This window comes from Gorilla gorilla, chromosome 12 (assembly GCF_029281585.2).
Source record: "Gorilla gorilla gorilla isolate KB3781 chromosome 12, NHGRI_mGorGor1-v2.1_pri, whole genome shotgun sequence".
In the NCBI taxonomy this organism is placed as follows: Eukaryota; Metazoa; Chordata; class Mammalia; order Primates; family Hominidae; genus Gorilla; species Gorilla gorilla.
Window position 1 is genome coordinate 74,508,335 of NC_073236.2, and position 20,774 is coordinate 74,529,108.

General features: G+C 41.0%; 1 protein-coding gene across 2 annotated transcripts in view; it reads right to left on the reverse strand.

Annotated features, from left to right (window-relative positions):
• ACTR2 (actin related protein 2) overlaps window positions 1–17,227 on the reverse strand; it is a 47,707-nt gene extending 30,480 nt beyond the window's left edge. The window contains exons 1-3 of one of the 2 annotated variants that reach the window (XM_031007926.3): window positions 15,141–15,344; window positions 3,180–3,290; window positions 1,079–1,093 (exon numbers count right to left, since the gene is read on the reverse strand). In XM_031007926.3, coding sequence (XP_030863786.1) covers window positions 1,079–1,093; window positions 3,180–3,290; window positions 15,141–15,188 — 174 coding nt within the window. In that variant the 5' untranslated portion in view covers window positions 15,189–15,344. Of the gene's footprint in view, window positions 1–1,078; window positions 1,094–3,179; window positions 3,291–15,140 lie in introns of both variants that reach the window. The other variant, XM_031007927.3, reaches the window with a different exon arrangement.
• Between the last annotated feature and the right edge of the window lie 3,547 nt (window positions 17,228–20,774).

The window sequence follows — 20,774 nt, forward strand, 5'->3', positions numbered from 1 at the left end:
CACCTGGCTGATTTTTCTATTTTTAGTAGAGACGGGGCTTCACCATGTTCGTCAGGCTGGTCTTGAACTCGTGACCTCGTGATCCACCCGTCTGGGCCTCCCAAAGTGCTGGGATTACAGGCACGAGCCACCGTGCCCAGCAAGCACACCCTTTTCTTAATCTCATTAGAATATAAACACAAATGTTATGATCTTTTATTTAGGATAAATTTCCTCTTTTAAATGTTTTTGTTTATTCAAAAGAAAACTTCACAAAGTTACTATTACTAGTTAAAATATATATTAGAAGTGCCTGATTTTTGTCAGAGATTCTTACAAACAATATTAAAATCAAACTTGAAAAGTATCTACTACAGAAGCACTTAGACTATCACAGAAAAATACAATGAAAGAGTTAAATGTCTGAGATAAGACCAGCAAGCTTATAGTTATAAAGAAAAAAGCACTGTACAATGTTTGGGGGGGAAATCTGTTGTTTATAGAAAAGCTTTACCTTTTTCTTATTTATCCTCAGATAACGCTGTGAAATCTGCTCATCAGTAAGGATGATATGGAAAGAATTCTCTTTTTCTATCTATGGTTTATTTACATATTAAAATTTTACTCAGTTTATTAAGTACACATATGATACCATACTAGATGCAAATATATATACAGGCTGTGACAGTCAATGTTCAATTTAATACTGGTCAATAAAGTGAATTTATTCAAATGTAACAACTTCACTTGAATTTTTTGGATCACACATATCCTATAGAAAGCCATTTGGTTTCTAATATTATGCACAACACATTCCATTTTAATTATAACATTCATCTACAAGAAAAACAAGGAAAACAATTCAAAACTATGTTAGTAATTAGTTCTTGTTTGGTCCATTGTACGCAATCAGGAAAGTATAGGACTTAATTAGTTGCTATCAAATTGAAGCAATGAAAAAGGTTAAAAATCAAAGTACTTAAAATAAAAATATGGAAATAACCCCCCCTCCCCAATACTAAAGGGACACAAAACAACAACTACTGTCCCATCAAGCAAAAGTGGAAAACAAACAGAGCATGTGTGTAACCTCACTTACCATCTTTTTGTTATTCTACTTCAACGGGTCAAGAAAGGTGAAGAGAGAGAAGGTAGAAGTAAGAGTCAGAAAAGGCCTAAATAAAATCCTCACTGAAATGTTTAAACATACAAGCAATAGAGACAATTAGGTTGAGGTCAGATGCAGTACTACTATATTTAATGGAGTTAATAATTAGGGCCAAATTAACATGGACAGTTATTCCTGAATGCAAATTAACTCATTAAACGATTTAAATTTCCATTTTTTAGTCTACCACATTTTAGCTAACAAGACACAAAAAGTATAAGTCAAAATACTAAGCACAGGAATTCCAAAAAGTAAGCTTCTTTAATTCATTACTGAACTTAAGAACTTTAATTAAGAAAAATAAATGATAACAGCAAAGGTCTAGCTGAGTAGGCAGAGTGTTAGATAGCTCAGGGTTGTTTTTCCAAGCTCTAGTGTTCAAGTTAAATTTATTTGACACAGGTATCTTTTGCTGTTTTCTACTCGAAGAACAATTTAACTTGATAGGCTTACAAGATTGCACAGAGTGAACAGAATTGAGCCAATAGAATACAGAATGACAAACCATACAAGCAAATGCTGCTAGGGAATTCCTTGGCAAAAATGTTTTATTAGCATACTGACAAATTTGATTTCTATCACTTGGCCTTAAAAACGAAGAAAGTGGGCATGAAGAGATGTGTAGTTATTTGTGCCTGTGTTGGAAAATAAATTTATGGCTATACATGATATTTCTTCATACCTCAAAAATTTTACTGTCCAGTATATAAAAAAGCCATTCTTTAAAAACCTGACACTGAATAAAAAGTATAGCCTTCAACTTCATTAAACAGTTTATCCTTATCACTATTATTAGCTAATTTCCAGTCAAAGTTCATTTAAGATAGAATTCATTCAGAATGAAAGGAGTTCACAATAAGCAAGTAAGGAATCCCACAAATATTCCAAAAGCTCCTTAAAAAGGAAAAACTTACATTGAGTGTCCCATTTTATTTTTTTTGTTAACAGGAGAGGCCAGAAAAAATCGCTACTTTAACTCTTAAAAAAAAAAACTAACACAGAACCCAAGTTTCAGCTTGTATTTTTATTCATTGTGTAACTCAACTCTCTATCCCAAAAGCAGAAGGCTACATAGCAAATCTCTACCACCTATTACCACCTTCCTACATAAAACAAATGTCCCAAAGAGATACGCCCTAATGCATATTTCAAATGACTCATAACCTTACACTGAAGGCTTGCTAAAGACTATCCAGATAGGACAAACAATGCTAGCGTGTTCACAAATAATTCACTAAAAAAGAGCCTAAATTCTACGGCATTCTGTATAACTTGATCCCTCAGTCACCTGAAGAACTTAAAGCCAACTGGTGACTACTGTCCTCTCACTGTTCTCTTTCTTCTCAAATATTGTAACTCCTACTTGATTTCTGATCCCTTTAATATGGGAGAAAAATCAATCGTCTTTTCATGTAGTCTTTCATCTTAAATACAGCGAGTAGGCAATGAAAACTTTCCTTCCTCTTTATGGTAAGATACATAATGCAAGGCCAAATAAAGGCTTGAATGGCTTCCTTCTGCACATTATGGAAATAAGTTATATTAATGAAAAGAGGAATCAATGAGATTTACACCCTGTGTTTTCCTAAATGGCTATATAAAAAAGTAGAGGGATCAGGCCATAAAAACATGAAAAGAAAAAGTCTAAGGTGCCAAACAGACACTCACATACAATGACAAATATATGGAATTGAAAGACATAAAAATACCAGGCCGATTTCTTTTAAAAATTATATTATGTAATAGGACTTAAGTCACTAACACAGTGTTTCACATTAATGTAATAAACTTAAGTATTTTACTCCAAAGAGTAACGGCATCAAGCCATACATAAACAAAATCAGATGAAATTAACTTCAATTTTTGTGCCCCTGTTCAGGTGTTGATATAAATTAAAAATATGAGAACTTCTGCCCTCCCCTTTGCTTTTCATGGCAACATATTTTAAAACTACTTAAAAGAGCTGTTAAACTACTTTTATAAGAACACCTCACATGTCTTGATTATCATTTATCAATAAATAAAATATTACCTTGATTTCAATGTTTCCCACTTTGGTGGTTGATCTGATAATAGGTCTTCCAACCAAAGCTGGGAAGATGTGTTCTGGAAAGTTAGAGCCTGCATATCCACACTTCACAAACTGGAATGAAACAGTAAAATAAAAGTGGGTTAGCATCAGGATATTTACTATATTTTAAGACAGCATCTGAAAAATATCACTTTGCATTTATATAACATTTTAAACTTTTGGTGCTTTCAGTCCACCCGAAGTAGCCACTCAATCTATCGCAACATCTCCTTTTTACTTCTTTCATGGCATCGCCTACTTCCAGGGTTCATGTTTACCGCTAAATTAGTGCCTAAGTTCCCTCACTAGAGCAAAAGCCTCATAAGAGCAGGGAGCTAAGCTGAGCAGTTCGTGCTGGAATCCAATACCTAACAGAGCTCCTGGCACATAGTGCTCACTCCAGAAGTATCTGTGGGATGGACGGATTTGCTGAACAAATGCTAAGGTTTTTTTTGTTTTTGTTTTGAGACGGAGTTTCACTCTTTTTGCCCAGGCAGAAGTGCAATGGCATGATCTCGGCTCACTGCAACCTCCACCTCCTGGGTTCAAGTGATTCTCCTGCCTCAGCCTCCTGAGTAGCTGGGATTACAGGCATGCGCCACTAAGCCCAGCTAATTTTGTATTTTTAGTAGAGACGGGGTTTCTCCATGTTGGTCAGGCTGGTCTCAAACTCCCGACCTTAGGTGATCCGCCTGCCTCAGCGTCCCAAAGTGCTGGGATTACAGGCGTGAGCCACCATGCCCGGCCAAATGCTAAGTATTTTTAGAAAGAGAAATGTGAGAAAATGAACAGAACTAAAGCTTCAATTCTAAAGCAGACTTTCATTCATTTTGGGCAAATCGCTTAGACAATGTAATTTCCCAAAATGGGAAAACCAAGTGTCATTTAAACTAATATCACCGTATTATGAAAAGAAACATTTATTAGGCACTTTTGGCTATTTATTTCTTTGAGACGGAGTTTCACTCTTGTCGCCCAGGCTGGAGTGCAGTGGCGTGATCTCAGCTCACTGCAACCTCTGCCTCCCAGGTCCAAGCAATTCTCCTGCCTTAGCCTCCCAAGTAGCTGGGATTACAGGCACCCACCACCACGCCCAGCTAATTTTTGCATTTTTAGTAGAGACAGGGTTTCACCATGTTGGCCATGCTGGTTTCAAACTTCTGACCTCAGCTGATCTGCCCACCTCGGCCTCCCAAAGTGCTGGGATTGCAGGCGTGAGTCACCGCGCCTGGCTAGCTATTTACTTTTTTTTTTTTTTAGACAGAGTCTCGCTCTGTCGCCCAGGCTGGAGTGCAGTAGCGCCATCTCGGCTCACTGCAAGCTCCACCTCCTGGGTTCACGCCATTCTCCTGCCTCAGCATCCTGAGTAGCTGAGACTACAGGCGCCCACCACCACACCCAGCTAATTTTTTGTATTTTTAGTAGAGACGGGGTTTCACCGTGTTAGCCAGGATGGTCTCGATCTCCTGACCTCGTGATCTACCCGCCTCAGCCTCCCAAAGTGCTGGGATTACAGGCGTGAGCCACCGCGCCTGGCCCTATTTACATTTTTACATTTAGATAAATGTATTTAGTAATACCAGGTAACATAATTTCATTCTCTGTGTACTGCTCCGAGAACATATCATTGTGATAAAACTTCCATTTTATACATAAGAAACTGATATTCTACAGGATTTAACTACAGTAAAACTTGAGAGAATCAAGAGCTTTTAATACTTTTTTAATTTAAAAAATATTTAAAATTTAGAGTTGGGGTCTTGTATGTTGCCTAGGCTGGAGTGCAGTGGCACAACTGCAGCTCACTGTGGCCTCTAACTGCTGGGCTCAAGTGATGCTCCCACCTCAGCCTCCCAAGTAGCTGGGACTACAGGTATGTGCCACCAGGCCCGAATAAGTTTTTATTTTCATTATTATTTTTTGAGACAGAGTCTCACTCTGTCGCCCAGGCTGGAGTGCAGTGGCTCCATCTCAGATCATTGCAAGCTTGGTCTCCACCGCCCCCGCCCATGGGTTCAAGTGATTCTCGTGCCTCAGCCTTCTGAGTAGCTGGAACTACAGGTGTACCTCACCACGCCCAGGTAATTCTTTTTATTTTTAGTAGAGACGGGGTTTCACCATGTTGTCCTCAAACTTCTGACCTCAAGTGGTCCACCTGCCTTGGCCTCCCAAAGTGCTGGGATTACAGGAGTGAGCCACCACGCCCAGCGTAAGTTTTAAAATTTTTTGTAGAGATGGGGACTCACTATGTTGCACGGGCTGGTCTGGAACTCCTGGCCTCCAGTGATCCTCCTGTCTCAGCCTCCTGAATTTCTGGGATTACAGACATGAGCCACTGTGCCTGGCAGTTACAAATTCTTGTATAGTCTGTTTACGCTGGGCCCAGTGGCTCACACCTGTAATTCCAGCACTTTGGGAGGCTTAGGCAGGTAGATCACTTGAGCCCAGAAGCTTGAGACCAGTATGGGCAACATGGCAAGATTCCCCCCCAGAAAAAATTACAAAAAATTTAAAAATTGGCCAGGCATTGTGGCATGTGCTATAGTCCCAGCTATTCCGGAGACTGAGGTGGGAGGATCACTTGAGCCTGGGAGGTCAAGGCTGCCGTGATCATGTGAGACCCTGTCTCAAAAAACATACAAAAAATAAATAATATATAGTCTAGTAAGAGCAGACATTGCAAGGAAAGGGCAATTAAAAATTTCAGGGTGGGAGGAGGAAGCTATATAAGAAAGGAAATGTAATCATAGTCTGCACCCTCTTTAACAGCATTTATTTAATGTTAGCTACACTGTGTTTACTGATGAATTCCAACTGCCTAGAACAGCGTCTGGCACATAATAGGTACACAGTAACTGATCAATAAATATTAGAAGCTTTGCTGTTGACTTAACAGTATGATACCACGATTGTTTTAAAATATATTTAATATTCAGAAAAAGTCTGTTTTTCTATGGCTCCAGGCACCACACATTCTTAGAATTAAGGATGAAAAATAGTACCTGAATGTGATACATGACAGTAATAAAACAAAGGTAGACAGAAAAGAGCAATGTACCTCTTGATAGAAAGCTACTATGCACATCACTTGAATCACGTGAGGCCAGAAGTTTGAGATCAGCCTGACCAACATGATGGAAACCCATTTCTACTAAAACTAACAAAAATTAGCCAGGTATGGTGGTGCATGCCTGTAATCCCAGTTACTTGGGAGGCTGAGGTATGAGAATCACTTGAACCTGGGAGGCGGAAGTTGCAATGAGCTGAGATCACGCCACTGCACTCCAGCCTGGGCAACAGAATGAGACCTGTCTCAAAAAAAAAAAAAAAAAAAAACCCCAAAAAAACAAAAAACCAACAACAAAAGAAAGCTACTATCTACAAGAAACTCTTTTGTTTAATGCGGTAAAACTTAGCAAGATCTTATGTAGCTCTCCAAAACATAAAAATTTGGTATTTTCAAAGATCTCTACAGCAGCCCTGTTGGAGATGACGTTGATTAACCACATTTAATTATAAATAGCCTAGGACATTCTGCCATCCAGAATTTCACTTGTCTTTTTTTTTTTTTTTTTGAGATGGAGTCTCGCTCTGTCACCCAGGCTGGAGTGCAGTGACATCATCGCAGCTCACTGCAACCTCTGCCTCCTAGGTTCCAGCAATTCTGCCTCAGCCTCCCAAGTAGCTGGGACTACAGGCTCCTGCCACCACGCCCAGCTAATTTTTGTATTTTTAGTAGAGATGGGGTTTCACCATGTTGGCTAGGATGGTCTCTAACTCCTGACCTCATGTAATCCACCAGCCTGGGGCTTACAGGCATAAGCCACCGCACCCGGCCCCACTTAGTCTTTTAAAAACAGAGTTTTTTCAAATATGTTAGAGTCATGACAATCAGATTAAAGCTTTTATGAAAAATTTGTCTGAAATGAGGAAAGTTCACACTCCCAATGCCACCTCAATTCCTATCCTTTCACCTCATGTTTACATTAATAGAAACCACATAAAACATATTATTCAGATGTCTTCTTACAAGCCCACAAAACCTAGTCTTAGTTTATATTGAGCCACCAAGGTAAGGGCATTTTTCAGGTACAGCTATCCATTTCTAAAAGTATAATACAATTCTTTTGGATTATTTTATTTTATTGAGACTGAGTCTCACTCGGTCGTCCAGGCTGGAGTGTAGTGGCGTGATCTCAGCTCATTGCAACCTCTGCCTCCCGGGTTCAAGCAATTCTCCTGCCTCAGCCTCCTGAGTAGCTGGGATTACAGGCGCTCGCCACTGCACCTGGCTAATTTTTGTATTTTTAGTAGAGAAGGGGTTTCACCAAGTTGGTCAGGATGGTCTCAATCTCCTGACCTCGTGATCGGCTCGCCTCAGCCTCCCAAAGTGCTGGGATTACAGGTGTGAGCCACGGCACCCAGCCTGGATTACTTTTTAAGGCAGAAGTTAGCATGATATGATAGCATATGCAATAGATAACCCACTTGCTCATAGCTACTTCCCCTTGGCAGTGGTTGATAGTGATGAACTGGAATACACTTCCCACTCTTAACATGAACAGAATTCAGGAGTACTAGTTCATTTTTTCTCAATGTCTTCTTAAATAACGTGACCTACGACTTGGAGGAAAAATTACCTCAGAGGAAAAGAATAACATCTAGTATTTTTTAGTATTTTCAAACTAAAACATACACACACACACGCACACAGACACACACACACACACCTCTCACACACTCTTCTCTCCCAAATCACAAACTCTCTTTTAAGTCAAAATCCAGTTTACTTGATACAAACTTAAATGATATGGAAGAGAATCTGTTCTCATCATTATCCCTACTGTTCCCACATTTCTGTATAACATCTGTCATGATCACCAGCCTAATGTCAGTCATAATTTACACAAATATCTCAAATATGGGAATTAAATACTATTTTGATATTAAATTATTATGCCTACCTCCAAGTAATAAACAGATATAGTCAAAAATATCCATTTATCAGGATGAAAATGCTCACTTATATGCGTATAAATTATCTCAAAAAAATTATAGAATGAATGAATGAAAAGAGAATCTACCAGTTTGTAAGGTTCATTTTTGGCATGCTGAATGTAAATAAATAAGTTTACTAAGTGAGAAATCGTAAGAGAAGCTGGAGGTGGCAGGAGGAGCCTGGGATGGAGCATAGGTCTAATCCTAGTGCAGGGAAGAGGCTGCTAAGGTTGACACGTCTCCCCTCTCCTTCAGAGCTACACACACTGGACACACAGCATGGCAAAGTGGCAAATAATCACATCACTCAAAGTCTTCCGATTATAATCGTTCAGATGGGTAGTTCGTGTCTTAACATTCTTGTGAGTATATTTTCCCAAGTTAGAAGACAAAAACTGAAATCCCTGAAACTATAAAAACAACTGTAAACCTACTATTACTGCCTAACAAAAAAAAGACTTTTTATTCAAATTAAAGATTATCAATCACTTATTAATAAAACTATTCTGCTTGAGCAGTAGTTTACTGGAAGCAGATGTTGCCATAGAACTCAGCACCAGTTTTCATACAGGGTTTATATTCATCCATCAAGATAGCAAAAATTGCACTATTTCACATTACTTCAAAAGTGAAAACATTAACAGTTATAATGACAAGAACTAAAATAATTGGCTGGGAATGGTGGCTCACACCTGTAATCTTGGCACTGTAGGAAGCCAAAGTGGGTGGATTGCTTGGGCCCAGGAGTTCGAGACCAGCCTGAAGCTACAGAGCAAAACCCCATCTCTACAAAAAATACAAAAATTAGCCAGGCGTGGTGACACACACCTGTAGCCCCAGAAACTCGGGAGGCTGAGGTGGGAGGATCACCTGAGCCCAGGGAGGTCGAGGCTACGTTGAACCATGATTGTACCACTGCACTCCAGCCTAGGCGACAGAGTGAGATCCTGTCAGGAAAAAAAAAAGGCTGAGTGTGGGGGCTCACACCTGTAATCCCAGCACTTTAGGAGGCCAAGGCAGGAGGATCATTTGAGGTCAGGAGTTCGAAAACAGCCTTGCCAATATGGTGAAACCCCATCTCTACTAAAACTACAAAACTGGCTGGGCGTGGTGGTGCATGCCTGTAATCCCAGCTACTCGGGAGGCTGGGGCAGAAGAATCACTTGAACCTGGGAGGCGGAGGTTGCAGTGAGCCGAGATTACATGAATACATTCCAGCCTGGAAGACAGAGTGAGACTCTGTCTCAAAAACAATAATAAAATAAAATAATTTTTAAAAAAAATTATACTGGCTACGCTGGGCACACTGCCTATGGGGTAGTCCTGCTCTGCAAGAAGCAGTAAAGAAAAAATAAAAATTATAATTTTTAAATTATATTATTTTTTGTAGAGACAGGGGTCTCGCTGTTGCTCAGGCTGGTCTTGAACTCCCAGCCTCAAGCAATCCTCCCACCTTTACCTCCCAAAGTGCTGGGATTACAGGCATCAGCCACTGTGCCTGGCCCCAATTTTTCAATAATATAAAACTGACAATCTGATTACTTCTGCAAATAATAATAATAATCAGTATTAAAAAAAAATCTAGGCTGGGCGCAGTGCTCACGTCTATAATCCCAGCACTTTGGGAGGCTGAGGCAGGCAGATCACCTGACGTCAGGAGTTGGAGACCAGCCTGACCAACATGGAGAAACCCCATCTCTACTAAAAATACAAAAATTAGCCTGGCGTGGTGGTGCACACCTGTGATCCCAGCTACTGGGGAGGCTGAGGCAGGAGAATTGCTTGAACCCAGGAGATGGAGGCTGCAGTAAGCCAAAATCACGCCACTGCACTCCGGCCTGGGCAACGGAGCAAGACTCCATCTAAAAAAAAAAAAAAAAAAAAATCTAAACCATGATGTGATAAAATACAAAGAAAACATTCCTTTCTAAACTATCATTTGGTATCATTGGTATCATCTTAATCCTTGAAATTTCTCCCCATGTCAATCATTTTAAGACTTGGTGACTTCGTTCTTTCATTGTGTGCAGTAAGGCTGTGTTTAAGAAATAGATTTTACCATATATAGTTTCCTCTTCACAGCAGTGTGGTTTAAACTAGTTCCCTTACTTCCCACTGAGTCATCAAATGGTAAGAATATGAACAGTATAATGTTCTTTCAAGCAAAAATGAAAAATTCTATCTACATCTGCTCTAAAAGTACATTTTTTTCTCTTCAAAAAAATAATAACCTGGGATTTATAAAGCCCCATTTGGGCTTATTTAATATTTATTTTCCCCTTACTAATTTTATCTCATGGTACTGATGTTGTTTAGTAAGTTAACTGCACAGTGACTGTTCTAATCTTAGGCCACCAAAATATTTATTCTACTTATCCCAAAGCATTTTGCAAGATGAAACCAAATTTAGTTTTGGTTTGTTTCTGTTTCAAACACTCCTAAATTCAACATATAAAGTAGCATAAGCCCGATAAAGCAGGCCACAATCAACTACAAATGTCAATTACATAAATGCAAATGCAATTATTCTAGCACTATAAGCTTCTCTGTACGACTGGACCTTATTAAGCACTGTGCCAGCAACATAGCACGCACTGGAGAAACCTTCATTTTGTTGGTGATCTAACTCAATGCTGATGAAATCACCCTAGTCTGGTAACAAGACACATAACACCAGGGGCCTGGGCCTAGCTCGTGAAGAGGACCTAAACCTAGAGTTTCGCAGATCTCCAGATTTTCACCTATCTGGGCCACTTTAAGTGGCTTGATTTCAGAAGGAGGTTTGAATGGTTAAAATCCACATAAATTATTGGATCAAATGAGTTTTCCTCCTCTGGGCAACCCTACTGAGACACTGGTCAAGCTGGGAGATAGAAAATCGAGCGGGACCAACATTGGGCATGTGATCGTAAGAACAAACTTGTTTCCAGGCAAGCTTGTCCAACCCATGGCCCACGGGCTGCATGAGGCCCAACACAAATTCATAAACTTTCTTAAAACATTATGAAATTTTTTTGGCGATTTTTTTAGTTCATCAGCTACTGTTAGTGTATTTTATGTGGGGCCCAAGACAATTCTTCTTCCAATGTGGCCCAGGGAAGCCAAAAGACTGGACACTCCTGTCCTAGAATATTTAATTTGGGTCTGCCAGAGAGGTTAAAAGAATCATAACTTTTAAAAAAAGCCTGTAATTTTATTTTTATTTTTACTAGATATGGGGTCTTGTTATACTAACCCAGGCTAGTCTCAAACTCTTGGCCTCAAGAAATCCTCTCACCTCGGCCTCCCAAAATGCTGGAAATACAGGCATGAGGAACGACACCCAGCCAGCCTACAATTTTAAAACCTAAGGCATGTAAGGAGCAAATGAAAACACCTTAGGATAACAACTATTTCCATAAATTTGCAAAATTACATCTGAATATCTTCTTTAATATTTAATTATAAAGGAATCATTATAACTGCAGGTATCTAAATAAAATCAAGATGATTATTCATGTCTACAAATGGTAAGAAACAGAATACACAATCTAAGCGGTTCCTAGTCCTCTACATACTCAGAACTATTACAGCATTCCTGTTATATGATTCATGTATTTTAACAGCACTGTTTCTTCATTTGAAACCAATCATGTCCATAGAAAATCTGCATAAAATTTTAAAATAACTAGAAGCATAAGAACAGATAAATTTTATTTGAATTAATTACTCACTTTTTTCATTTATGACAGGAATTGATCACTTGTCTTAAGGAAAAGAATCTTAAAAATATGGATTAGACACAAGACTAACCAATAACATACTACAATCAGCTTTTTTTTTTTTTTTTTGTGACAGTCTCACTCTGTCGCCCAGGCTGGAGTGCAGTGGCGTGATCTTGGCTCACTGCAACCTCCACCTCCCAGGTACAAGCAATTCTCCTGCCTCAGCCTCCCAAGTAGCTGGGATTTCAGGCATCAGCCACCATGCCCGGCTAATTTTTGTATTTTTAGTAGACACGGGGTTTCACCATGATGGCCATGCTGGTCTCAAACTCCTGACCTTAAGTGAACCTCCTACCTCGGCCTCCCAAAGTGCTGGGATTACAGGCATGAGCCACAACGCCCGGCCTAAAATCAGCTTTCTAATGTTAGCTAACTAATGGAATAGTAACATAACATTAGCTTCTGACAGCAGGGTGCAGTGGCTCAAGCCTGTAATCCTAGCACTTTAGGAGGCCGTGGTGGGCAGATCTTTTAACCCCAGGAGTTCAAGACCAGCCTGGGTAACATAGGGAGACCCAGTCTCTACAAAAATAAAAAAATTAACTGGGTGTGGTGGCACAAGCCTGTAGTCCCAGCTACTCGGGAGGCTGAAGCAGGAGAACTGCTTGAGCCCAGGAGGCAGAGGTTGCAGAGAGCCGAGATCACGCCATTGCTCTCCAGCCTGGGCAACAGAGCTAGATCCTGTGTCCAAAAAAAAAAAAAAAAAAAAAATCAGCTTACGGTTAACATTCCCATTCTAATTTAATATTTAAAAACTCATATATACTACAAATACAGGGCTCATTACCTTGAACCCCTAAAAGAAGAATTCATTAAAATATAACTGGCTTGACTTTCTAAAAAGAGTATCTGACACAATCACAAAACAAAAAATTTTAAATTCAATTTTTAAAGTTTTTAATTTATTTAGAGGCCAATTTGAAACTATAGTGGAAATCAGGCTAATACTTTTTTAAAAAGCACATTTAACTGAATTTTAGCCGCACATGTAACATGCGTTTATGGTTAATTTAGTTTAAATATAGTTTAGTAATACTTGCTTTGTTCAAATAAAGAACATTTTTCCAATAATTCAGAAAGGTCATGAAGTCCTCTCCATCTTCCCTCACTCCCTTATCCTCTGTCTCATAGGTAACCATTATGAACATTTCTTATGTATCCCTCCAAAACTTTCATATGCAGATACAAGTTTGTGGACATACATCTTTAATAAGGAACACACACTTAAACTGAATCATTCTAAAACCTTTTTCAACTTAAAATCTTAGACGTTTCCATAGCAGTGGATCTGCCTTTTTAAAAATACTACATTCTTAAAAACCGTCACATTAATATGTTTTGTTTTTCTTTTTTTTTTTTTTTTTTTGAGACAGAGTCTTGCTCTGTCGCCCAGGCTGGAGTGGTGCGATCTCGGCTCACTGCAACCTCCGCCTACCGAGTTCAAGCGATTCTCCTGCCTCAGCCTACCGAGCAGCTGGGATTACAGGTGCCCACCACCATGCCCGGCTAATTTTTGTATTTTTAGTAGAGACGGGGTTTCACTATGTTGGCCAGCCTGGTCTCGAACTCCTGACTTCAGGTGATCCGCCCGCCTAGACCTCCCAAAGTGCTGGGATTACAGGCATGAGCCACAGCGCCTGGCCTCATTGTATGTTAACACTCTTTTTACTCTAGTCCATTTTTAACACAGTTCAGATGAAGCTACCATAATTATTGCTTGTAAAATTGTGTAACAAATCTAATCAAGGGCAGTATTATGGCAGTAAATACCAGCTCTCTTCCCCCTCAACAATTCAGATTCCAAAGTGTTTTGTTCAAGTAAAACGTACTTTAATTCATACATCATATTTATGGGAGGGAGGGGAGAAAAGTCACAAAATGTTGCAACATCAAAATGGTTAGAAATCACTATAGAAGTCATCCAGAATAAATAATATTTCCATCTTCTAATTTGCTAACTTTGCTACCCAAAATACATTTTTTTTTTTAATCTGGCAAGAGGGAGGTCTGAATGAAACAATTTTTTTTTTTTAATTGAGACGGAGTTTCACTCTTGTCGCCCAGGCTGGAGTGCAGTGGCGCAATCTCGGCTCACTGCAACCTCCGCTTCCTGGCTTCAAGCGATTCTCCTGCCTCAGCCTCCCAAGTAGCTGGGATTACAGGCATGCACCACCACGGCCGGCTAATTTTTGTATTTTTAGTAGAGACCGGGGTTTCACCACGTTGGCTGGGCTGGTCTCGAACTCCTAACCTCAGGTGATCCGCCCGCCTGGGCCTCCCAAAGTGCTGGGATTACAGAAACAATTTTCAAATAGTTTCTAAATCAGTGCTTTAGTCAGATTTTACAATTTTTGAATCTTAAAGGCTAACATTACCTGTATACTGAAACGAAGGGGAAAAAAGGGGCTGGGGGTGGGATAATCAACACTAATTAACTTCCCCTAAGGCTAGTGGAATTAACACTTGAGTCTTGCGGGGTCCTAGGTCACCCAAAACCACTCAATGGAACATGCTGGTCTCCGCGGGCCTGCTCCTGGGCCAAATACTAGTATGTAAAACAAAAAGTGAACGATGCGCTGCCGATCTGGACCCCTTCCCTCGAAAAAACTAATAAAAAGCCCAACAAACACAGCGAAAGGGCTGAGGTCCACACTCCATGACAGCACTTCCCTTTTTTTTTTTTTTTTTTTAAAGTAAACCCGCTTCCTGCTTCTCGTTTGGTGTATCTTCAACTACACAGGAAGAGAAAGGCCTCTAGGTCTTTCTCCTTTTTACAAACCGGTGGCCCTGGGGAAAAGAGCCCTTCTCGGAACACACAAACCGAGCCTTTTACCCCTCCGTCCGCTTTAGCCCAATTGCCCCCGCATAAGCGCGGAGCAGGTCCCTGCCGGGCGGTCAGTAGGCTCCGTGTCCAGTGCCGGTCTCGCCCACCGCCCCGACCCGGAAGGGTGAGGGGGTGGCAGGCTAAATGGGTGGCACGCTCAAGGGAGACCAGGGAACGGCCGGCTCGCTCCCACGCCCGCGGAGGTGGGAGGCACCGCCCCGCGCCCCTTCGCCCCGAGGGCCCGGAGGTGCAGCCCAGGGGGCCAAGGGCCCGTGCGCCAGCTGCTCGTCCCCGCCCGCGTCTGTGGCCGCGAAGGCTTCCTCGCGCGGCCCTTACCCCGGTGCCGTTGTCGCACACCACCACCTTCCTGCCCTGGCTGTCCATCGTCCGCCCAGGGAAGAGCCGCTGCAGCCGCACAACCTACAGCCACCGCCGCCCGGCCGTTTTCTCTTCTTCCTCTTGCGTCTTCCCGGCCCCTCCTTCGGCCTAACTTTTTTCCCCCGACCGGAAGCCGCCGCCGGGCTCCGCCCGTCATTTAGCTGAATGCCTGCACGAAAACGGTGGGACGGGCAGGCAGCGCGACTGGCAGCGGTGAGCTCCAATAAAAGATGGAGGAGCGTCGAGGCCCCTCCCGCAGCCCCGCTTCCGGCTCGGCTGTCACGGTCGCTGCCCACCCGGGTTCTTCGCGGCCTCTAGTTCCGGGCGCTTTGCCGGGCGTTAATGGCGGCCAACATCGCCGGTGCTGCGGCTTTCTCCCTAAAGTATCACAGGAGCTAAGGGCGCCGCTTAACGAACTGCAGAAGACGCAGGCAGGTGAAGGACACCGGTTCTGCTGCAGCAGTGGAATGTGGCGGAGAAGCTGGCGGGTAGGGCGGGGAGCAAGCCTGGAGGTCCTGGCGGACCCCACCATTCGACAGGGCTTGGTGTGTCATTGCTTCTAGGCCTTTTCAGCGAACAGAACTGGGATGGATACACACATGCTTATTTGAAATCATGCGTTTGTTCCATACTCCAATGTCAGCCCACCCCTTCTTTGCCCAAGTTGCTCTATGGTCAAGTGAGCGAGAGCAGGTGCCTGCATTTCCAGCCTCGTGGCTCACCGCCTCCTTCTTCCAGTAGTCCCATGTTGCTTCACACCTCTTAAGTACATGTACTTCTGTGAACCCAGAGCCTTGGCTTTGAAATCAGACAACCCCAGTTTCAAACGTGGCGCTGCCACTCACGAGTTTTGTGATTTTGGCATACCCCTGTCTGCATGGGGATAATAACTTCTATCTCCATAGGTGTGGTGAGGATAAAAGTCTATGCATAGAGTAAATGTTCATTAAGTGGTAGCTATTTCTAATTCTGTTCTTCTGGACCTATGATTCTATCTACGATGCCTCATTTTTTTTCCTTTTTAATCAATTGGCAAACTTGTGCTCTGAGACCCAGCTTGTTACATCTCTGATGACAGCTGATATCCTCAGGATGTTCCGTACTTCCTTTCTCCCTATTACTTTACTGTGAATATATGAATAACATTGTGCTTATTGCATGCAACAAATATTTATTAGATGAATGACATTAAAATTCACCTTTAAAATGCCATCCTTTATGAGAGGTGAGAACTAGAACTTTTCCTTCTACATGGCTGTAAATGTTCAACAACTAGAATAAAACAGTCATCATGAACCCTCAATCCAGTATTCTTTTTATAATATAGCTGCCTGTCAGTTTTCACTGTTCTTTTATTAGACCAGTGATTTTCAAACCTTTTTAAAGGCATACAGTGCTTTATTCAAATTTAATCTTATATGGAACCCTCAACACATAAATATTAAGATAAAAATAAAGCTGCCATTGTTGCAATTAGAAGTTTGAGAGGTTAGAATAGGTAGGAAGTCTCGGAGGAACATTTCTTCGTTTTACCTGCTTTAACAGTCAAAGAAGTACCTCAGCCAGCAGAAAAATTTATTTGTTCATAAATTCCTTGAGTATAGAGTCCGTATCTTATTTTTGTGGCCTCCAATGCTAGTGCTGTGCAGTTTTCTTGAAAGTGCATTTTATTGGTCTCAGCAAATTGAACTCAAGCATTTCTGTGTTCTTTTACTTTTCCTCTTTGTGGAATTAAGGGTATTGCTAATTTGTATTTTTAAAGAAAGAACATTATTCCAGGCGCGGTGGCTCACGCCTGTAATCCCAGCACTTGGGGAGGCCAAGGAGGGCAAATCACCTGAGATCAGGAGTTCAAGACAAGGCTGGCGAACATGGCAAAACCCCGTCTCTACTAAAAATACAAAAATTAGCTGGGCGTGTTGGCACGCGCCTGTAATCCCAGCCACTCAGGAAGCTGAGGCAGGAGAATCGCTTGAACCCGGGAAACAGAGGTTGCAGTGACAGAGATCGTGCCACTGCACTCCAGCCTGGTGAGAGCAAGACTCCGTCCCAAAAAAAAAAAAAAAAAATTGGCAACTTTGGCCCTAAAATTTATATGAAATGAAAAGGAACCAGAATAAAAGGATTTTGAAACAGAAAAAGATGGAGAACTTCCACTACCTGAATTCAAAACTTATTATAAAGCTACAGTAATGAAGACTGTAATACTGGCATAGAGGCAGATATATCGATCAATGGAATCAAATAGTCCACAAATAAACCTTTACATTATGGTCAATTGATTTTCAACAATGGTGCTAAAACAATCCATGGGGAAAGGGTAATCTTTTCAATGAATGATGTGGGAGGGAAAAAAAAGAACTTTGATTCTTACCTCACATCACACATAAAAATTGATTTAAGTGGATCATAGACCTAAATATAAAAGCTAAAACTATAAATTTCAGAAGAAAAAGAGGAGAATCTTTTGATATTAAGTTAAGCAAAGTTTGCTTAGATATGACGCTAAAATCGTGATCTATAAAAGAAAAAATTGATAATTGACATAATAGAAATTTAAAGCTTTTAGTTCATGTATTGAAACAAAAAATCTAAACTGGGACAATGGCTCACATCTGTAATCCCAGCACTTTGGGAGACCAAGGTGGGTGGATCGCTTGAGCTCAGGAGTTCAAGACCAGCCTAGGCCAGATGGTGAAACCCCATCTCTACAAAAAATACAAAAATTAGCTGTGCATATAGTCCCAGCTGCTTGGGAGGCAGAGGTGGGAAGATGGTTTGAGCCCAGGAGGCAGAGTTTGCAGTGAGCTGAGATTGCGCTACTACGCTACAGCCTGGGTGACAGAGCCAGACCCTATCTAAAAAAAAAAAAAAAAAAGAAAAGAAAAGAAAAGAAGAAGAAAACAAAAACAAAAACAAAAAATCTTGGTCTGTCTTAGGCAACAAGCAATTAAAAAAAAAAAGTAGAAAATAAAGCAAAAGGGCCGGGCGCAGTGGCTCACGCCTGTAATCCCAGCACTTTGGGAGACTGAGGTGAGTGGATCACCTGAGGTCAGGAGTTTGAGACCAGCCTCGCCAACATGGTGAAACCCCATCTCTACTAAATACAAAAATTAGCTGGGCGTGGTAGCGGGCACCTGCAATCCCAGCTACTTGGGAGGCTGAGGCAGGAGAATTGCTTAAATCCAGGAGGCAAAGGTTGCAGTGAGCCGAAATAATGCCACTGCACTCCAGCCTGGGCAACAGAGCATAACTCTGTCTCAAAAAAAAAAAAAAGAAAAAGAAAAAGAAAAGCCATGAACTAGAAGAAAATATTTGAATAGATATTTTACCAAAGAAGATTTATGAATGGTAAATAAGTACATAAAAAGATATTCATCATCATTAATCATTAGAGAAATGCACATTGAAAGCATAATAAGATAACACTTAATACCCACTAGAATGGCTATAATCAGAAAAATAGAAAACAAGTTTTGGCGGGGCTAGGTGGCTCACACCTGTAATCCCAACACTTTGGGAAGCCAAGGCGAGTGGCTCACTTCAGGTCAGGAGTTTGAGACCAGCCTGACCAACATGGTGAAACGCCGTCTCTACTAAAAAATACAAAAATTAGCCAGGCGTGGTGGCAGGTGCCTGTAATCCCTGCTACTTGGGAGGCTCAGGCAGGAGAATTGCTTAAACCTGGGAGGCAGAGATTGCAGTGAGCGGAGATCGTGCCACTGCACTCCAGCCTGGGTGACAGCGAGACTCCATCTCAAAAACAAACAAAACAAAATAAAACAAAAAAAACTAGAAAACAAGTTTGGCAAGAATGTGGAGAAACAAACACTCCTACATTCCTGGTGAGAATGTAAAATGGTACAGGCACTTTGGAAAGCAGTTTGACAGTTTTTTAAAAAATTAAGCATAAATTGCCATATAACCCAGCAATTTCACGCCTAGGTATATACCTAAAAGAAATAAAAACATATGTCCATGGACTCATACCTACATGTCCATTGCAGAATTACTCATAATAGGCAAAAAGTGGAAACTATCCAAATGTCTATCAGTTTGTGAATGAGTAAACAATATGTAGTATAGCCATACAATAGAATATTTGGTGATAAAAATAAACCAATACATGCTGTAACATGGATGAAAGTAAAAAAACACTATAGCAGATAAAAAGACAGTGATTTCATAGGAAAATCACAAATATAGAAAAAGCAAGATTATAGATACAGAAAGCAGGTTAGTGATTGCTGGGGCTGAAACTGGAAGCCAGGTTTGGCTGCAGATGGGCATGGGACAACTTTATGGATTGATGGAATACTAAAACTAGATTTTGGTAATGGTTACACAACCATAAAAATTTACTAAAAATAAACTGCACACTTGTAATAGGTAAATTTTGAGATGTGTGAATTTCATGTTGTAACTCCAATAAGGCTTTAAAAAATTTAAGTTACCTGCCCAAATGTACCTATCATGTAGCAGAAGCAGGATTAGACACAGGTGTGCCTGTCCTCAAAGCCTGAGCTCTGTTTACCCAGAGTTTTGGAAACTCCAGATCTATCATGAAAACCTAAGTCATTCTTAACCCGAGTCATCCTACTCAGGAATGACTTTTTTATTATAATTTTATTATTTTTTATTTTATTGTATTTAAAAGAAATAGAGATTGTGGCTGGGCATGGTGGCTCATGCCTGTAATGCCAGCACTTGGGGAGGCCAAGGCAGGTGGATCAGTGGAGGCCAGAAATTCAATACCAGTCTAGCCAACATGGTGAAACCCCATCTCTATTAAAAATACAAAAATTAGCTGATTGGCCTGGGAGGCAGAGGTTGTAGTGAGCCAAAATCACCCCACAGCACTCCAGCCTGGGTGACAGAGTGAGACCCTGTCTCAAAAAAAAAAAAAAAAGGAAAGAAAGAAAAAGAAAGAGAGAAAGAGGGAAAGCAAGAAAGAGAGAGAAAGAAAGAAAAAAAAAGGAAAGAGGGAGGGAGGGGGAGAGAGAGAGAGAGAAAGAGAGAGGGAGAGAGAGAGAGAGATGGGGTCTCGCTATGTTAACCAGGCTGGTCCCCAACTCCTGGCCTCAAGTGATCCTTTCATCTCATTGGGATCCTCCCTCCCAATCCCAATGTGTTAGGATTACAGGTGTAAGCCACTGCACCTGGCCAGGAAGGACTTTTTGGGAGGGATTCTATCATCTCACTTGGATCTGGGATTACAGGTATGAGCCACCACGCCCAGCCTGAGAACAATACAATTATTCTTTTCTAGCTATTTTGAAATATGTGATAAAATATTGTCAACTATAATTTCCCTATTGTATTTTCAAATACTAGAACTTCTATCTAACTGTATTTTTTTGACAATTAACTAATTTCTCTTCATCTTCACCCTCCCCAGTTTCCCTTCCCAGACTCTGATAATGACCATTCTATTCTCTATCTCCATGGTATCTACTATTTTACCTCCCATATATAAGTGAGAATATGTAATATTTGTCTTTCTGTCCCTGGATCATTTCATTTAGCATAATGTCCTCCAGCTCCATCTATGTTGTTGCACATGACAGGATCTCATTCTTCTTTATGGCTGAA